At 34.6% G+C, this 4,808-nt stretch overlaps 1 protein-coding gene across 1 annotated transcript in view; it reads left to right on the top strand.

Annotated features, from left to right (window-relative positions):
* The window catches only part of LOC106875429 (uncharacterized), a 165,297-nt gene that overhangs the window by 111,462 nt on the left and 49,027 nt on the right, over positions 1–4,808 (top strand). Inside the window, exons 28-29 of the mRNA XM_052967659.1 lie at positions 1,845–2,020; positions 4,268–4,382. Of these exons, the coding sequence (XP_052823619.1) occupies positions 1,845–2,020; positions 4,268–4,382 (291 nt within the window). The remainder of the gene's footprint in view (positions 1–1,844; positions 2,021–4,267; positions 4,383–4,808) is intronic.

Raw genomic sequence — 4,808 nt, 5'->3', positions numbered from 1 at the left:
ATATATATATATATATATATATATATATATATATACATATACACACATATATATATGTATGTGTTTGATTGTCTGTGGTTGACCCCCACCATAGCTTGACAACCGATGCTGGTGCGTTTACGTCCCCGTAACTTAGAGGCAAAACATACCAATAAAATAATTGCTAGGCTTATTAAGAATAAGTCCTGGGATCGATTTGTTTGTCTAAAGGCGATGCTCCACCATGGCCGCAGTCAAATGACTGAAACAAGTTAAAAGAATATATCCGTGTGCATATATGTATGTGTGTATACACATGTATATACATATATGTATATATCGTGAGAGAAAGTGACACGAGGAGAGAAAGAGGAAGAATTTTGTACAAAATTAGGAATATTTCAAAGTTTGTAATAGATGTAAATGAATTTAAATTAAAAAGTTAAAAACATGAACGTTTATCACAAGATATATATAATTTGTACATAGAACATATTTTAGCCAGTTGAACATCTTTATCATGCTTGCAGTTGATATCTGTCTGTGAATGTATCTGTATGTATGTATTTATGTATGTATGTGTGTGTATTTGGCAATGATAGAACATGAATTTGTGTCGATGTTATTGATAGCTCTATTTAGCCTGACATTCGTTTTATGATTATTAAGTTTCCTGCCATAAAGAAATGAAAAATAAATGATTCAAATACATATTTTATAAATATTTTTGAAAGCAGTTTATTTGGCTGTCGATTCTAATATCAGAGAAGAGCTCATACACATGACAGTAAGTTAAAGTAGTATAAAATTTAGAATAACATGATCTAGCTAATTTTAAAAATGTCAAAAGACAAAGATAGCAAAATAAGATAATATAATATATTTTATGTTTATTTTTTATCTATTTCTGTCTTTGAACTGCAGCCATGCTGAGGTACCGTCTTGAAGGGTTCAGTCAAACAACTGAACCTCAGGCTTCATTGTCTTAAAGCCTGATACTTTATCGGTTTTCTTTGCCGAGTCTCTAGGTTACAGGAACATAAACAGACCATCACCGATTGTCAAGAGGTGGTAGTGGAGAAACAAAAACGCAAGCACTGTATCACACATACACACACACATGCATGCGCTCACACACACACACACACATACACTCACACACATACGCATATGTACAAAGGGCTTCTTTTCGTTTTCGTCTACCGAATCCGAACACATGGCTTTGGTCAGTCTGAGGCTATTGTGTAACTGAAGCCAGAACAATGTGGAGCAGCGACGCCCGCTCCTCTTAAGGGCCAGAAGCAATGCGATAAGTCATTTTCCTTGACACATTAACAATTATGCCAAACCAATAACATAAAAATATAATAGAATAAAATAAAAATATAATAGAATAAAATAAAAACAAAATAATAGAAATAAAAACAAATTAAATCATAATGTCAAAAGATAATCTAAATAAGAATGTATTGGCAGTGCATCATTGGTGAGATCGCATAAGCGCGAAGAAACGTTTAAACACTTTATAGGAAACAATAATTTAAGGATAACCTGGTTATAAAAGTATCTATTTATTTAGGAAGCGAACCGGAAATGCTGAAGAAAATGTTAGCTTTCTGTATGCTTTCCCCCTAAACAACCACCACCAAATTCTATGTATATTCAGAACATATCTGTAGAGTTGTAATTGTTGGTTTTTTGCCTGTGAGTCTGATGAAATGGCTTATAACTCTACTGTGTTTCACACTCTACATTTGCTTTAATATCTCTTTTCTTTAGGGGATTATGTTTAGTAGGTATTTCTAAACGGGTTTCCCTTCATGTAATGTGATCTAATTCGTACTCCCTAAATTACTTTTCGTTAGATGTTCTAAAGTCACTGTCCTACCACCAAACTGCCGCAGAATAAAGGACTCAAATGGATGCTGTGAAAAAATAGCTTGCACTCAAGGAGTTCTAGCAGGATCAAACAGAGGCAATTCTACGGGTGGTAATAAACTAATCCACAATTCAACACATGGATTGATATCCAAAGACATTTGTAAGTTTACTTTGTCATTTAAAAGAATATCTTATTTTCTTCCTCGTTAAATTTGTATAAATTTGTGGTATAACTTACTTTATTTAATCATCATCATCATTATCATCATCATCATTATCATCATCATCATCATCATGTCGTCGTCGTCGTCGTCATTGTTATTATTATTAAATTTTACTTCTCAGAATTCTCGATCTTGCTCTGGGTAATTCTGTGAGAGAGGACAGCAACCTGTTGCCAATGGTCTCACAGAGTCTCTTTCTACGTATTATAAGACTTGAGACTTAGATGTTAAGGACCGTAGAATATACTTAACATCTAAGTATCAATCTCAAAATCCTCACTATCTCCAATATGGCAGTTATTTGAGCATGTTCTACCCTCATGTCACTTCCAATTTCACAGACATATTTCTCAAATTTGGTTCTTAGTGCTTCGAGTCCAAATGACATGCATTCTTTTTTCTATATCCTCGTCTGTAATTATAAGCTTCCTTTGAGATTAAGAGCAGCTGTGCATCAACAATTGTTCCACAACATTTTTTACAATCTACCCTAAGCTTTTTTCCTCTTAATTATTATTATTATTATTATTATTATTATTATTATTATTATTATTATTATTATTATTATTATTATCTTCATGTACACTCAGCAGATTAGTCTGTTGGAATAGAAAAGAATTCTAACATCGGGCTACAACAAGTAGCATTAGATGCCAAGAATCCTCCTAAGTATCCTAGTTGTCCCTAATAGCATTGTTTTCTGCAGCTGTACTAAACTGGGTTTTATGCCTATTTCCTCTATCCATCTGTTCAGATTTTTAGGGATAGTTCCCAATGCACCTATAAATACTGGGATACATTTTACTCACACTTTCCATAGTCTCTGTAATTCAATAGATAGGTCCTGGTACTTTGCTATTTTTTTCTATACCTTCCATATTAATTTTTTCATCATTTGGGATTGTAAAGTCAATTATCTGGCACTTACTATTCTCTTTATCTACTATTACCAAAGCAGGCCTTCTAGTTTCTATTACTCTGTCAGTCTGAATGTCCCACCACTAAGTCCGGTCTGTTATGCTCTAGCACATGATCCGTTTGGATTGGGAAATCCCAGAGGATTTTGCAAGTCTCCGACTCCGCCACTCTCTGCATTTCGTGCTCATATATATGTGAAGCCTTATATGGAATAGCATGAAATGCTGGAGATCGGAATTGACAGCAAATGAGCAAGTCCTAAGACAGGTCAAAATCAAAAGGAATCTTCCAGGGAGACAGTGTGTCCCTACTGTTATTCGTACTGGGAAATACTACAGAAAACAAAGGTGGGGCATGATCTGGGAAGAGGTTAGGGAAAACTAAACCACTTGCAATCCATGGACGCCCTTAAGCTATTCACAAAAACTGAGGCAGAACTGGACAGCCTAGTCCAGTCTGTACGGATTTTCTCCAATGATATTAAGATGGCGTTTGGACTCTCAAAATGTACTGCGATGTTGATGAGATGAGGAAAGCTTGCCAGGACAGAACGCATGTGGTTGATAAGAAGTGAAATGATGAAGGCAATTCAAACTAGTTGTGTTGCCACACCTTGTAGTACTTTTGGGCAAGTCTAGAGCATTCGTTCGTGATATGAGCAATGGTTTAATCTACTCAACGCAGACACTTGCTCATTCCTAAGGTTGATCCCCCAGTTCGTGGCCAAATCTTGACCTTGCACTGCCAGTATAGTGCTCCCGGTCTCTTTTTTAGGGTTCCTTTCATCAGCCAATCCCATCTATTTTTTTCCAGCAATTTCTGCTGTGGCTACATGGAATTGATTGTGAAGTCCTTTCTTGCGTAATTCTTCTTCATGTCCTTTTGTTTTTCTTCCATTGTTTTCTCTTTTTCTCTACCCTTAATTCTCCTCCCTCGTTCATAACTATCATTATCAAGGTTTCCTTACTTTGGGCTAGGTATCTCATTAAGCTCTCGAGTTCGATACGCATGTAGTCTTCCACACTTATCAGTCCCATTCCTTCCATTTGCTCTCTTCGTGTATAGGCGAGCAGTGTCTGCACGTGGATGACGAGCTCCACGCATTGTTAAGAGATTTCTTGGTTTCCTGTCCATCTCCTTTAGCTTTATCATCATCATCATCATCATCATTATTATTATTATGAAAGAAAGAAGTTTGTAGCACAACTCAAAAATAATAATTTCTTTCTTAAAATCAATTTTATTTAATATACTTATAATTTTAGCGGGATGCCTCTACAAAGGAGAATATCATCCAGAGAAAAGCGTCTGGAACGATGGATGCCAACTACAATGTACCTGTCAAAATGCTACATCTGGGACGTATGAATGTCATCAAAGGTAATACATTATCATTCTCTATTCTGATCGAAATATTCATTATTGTAAGATTTCCTATTCATGTTTTGGTCTGAAAAATAACAACATAATTCATATTCTTTTATTACTGTTTTTCTCATTATTTTTCTCTTAATATAAATTCTTCGATGTAAATTTTTCGAATATAATACTTAATATCCAACAGTTGTCTTTTCTGAAACAGTAATGTGATATGAATAGACTATAAGAACCCATTGCAATATGCTGATATTTGTGGAATATTGCATGTGTGTGTTTTTTTTAATAATGATTGCAATGACTTGAAATGGGAAGTTAAGTTAATGTCTATGAATTATAAACTTGCACGCACATATATGCGCACATACGCATAAACACATTCCCTATATATATATATATCTTTATATATATATATATATATATATATAT

The sequence above is a fragment of the Octopus bimaculoides genome, chromosome 4 (genome assembly GCF_001194135.2).
Source record: "Octopus bimaculoides isolate UCB-OBI-ISO-001 chromosome 4, ASM119413v2, whole genome shotgun sequence".
Lineage (NCBI taxonomy): Eukaryota > Metazoa > Mollusca > Cephalopoda > Octopoda > Octopodidae > Octopus > Octopus bimaculoides.
Note: the sequence above shows the minus strand (reverse complement) of the source record. Positions and strands in the feature narration are given on the sequence as shown.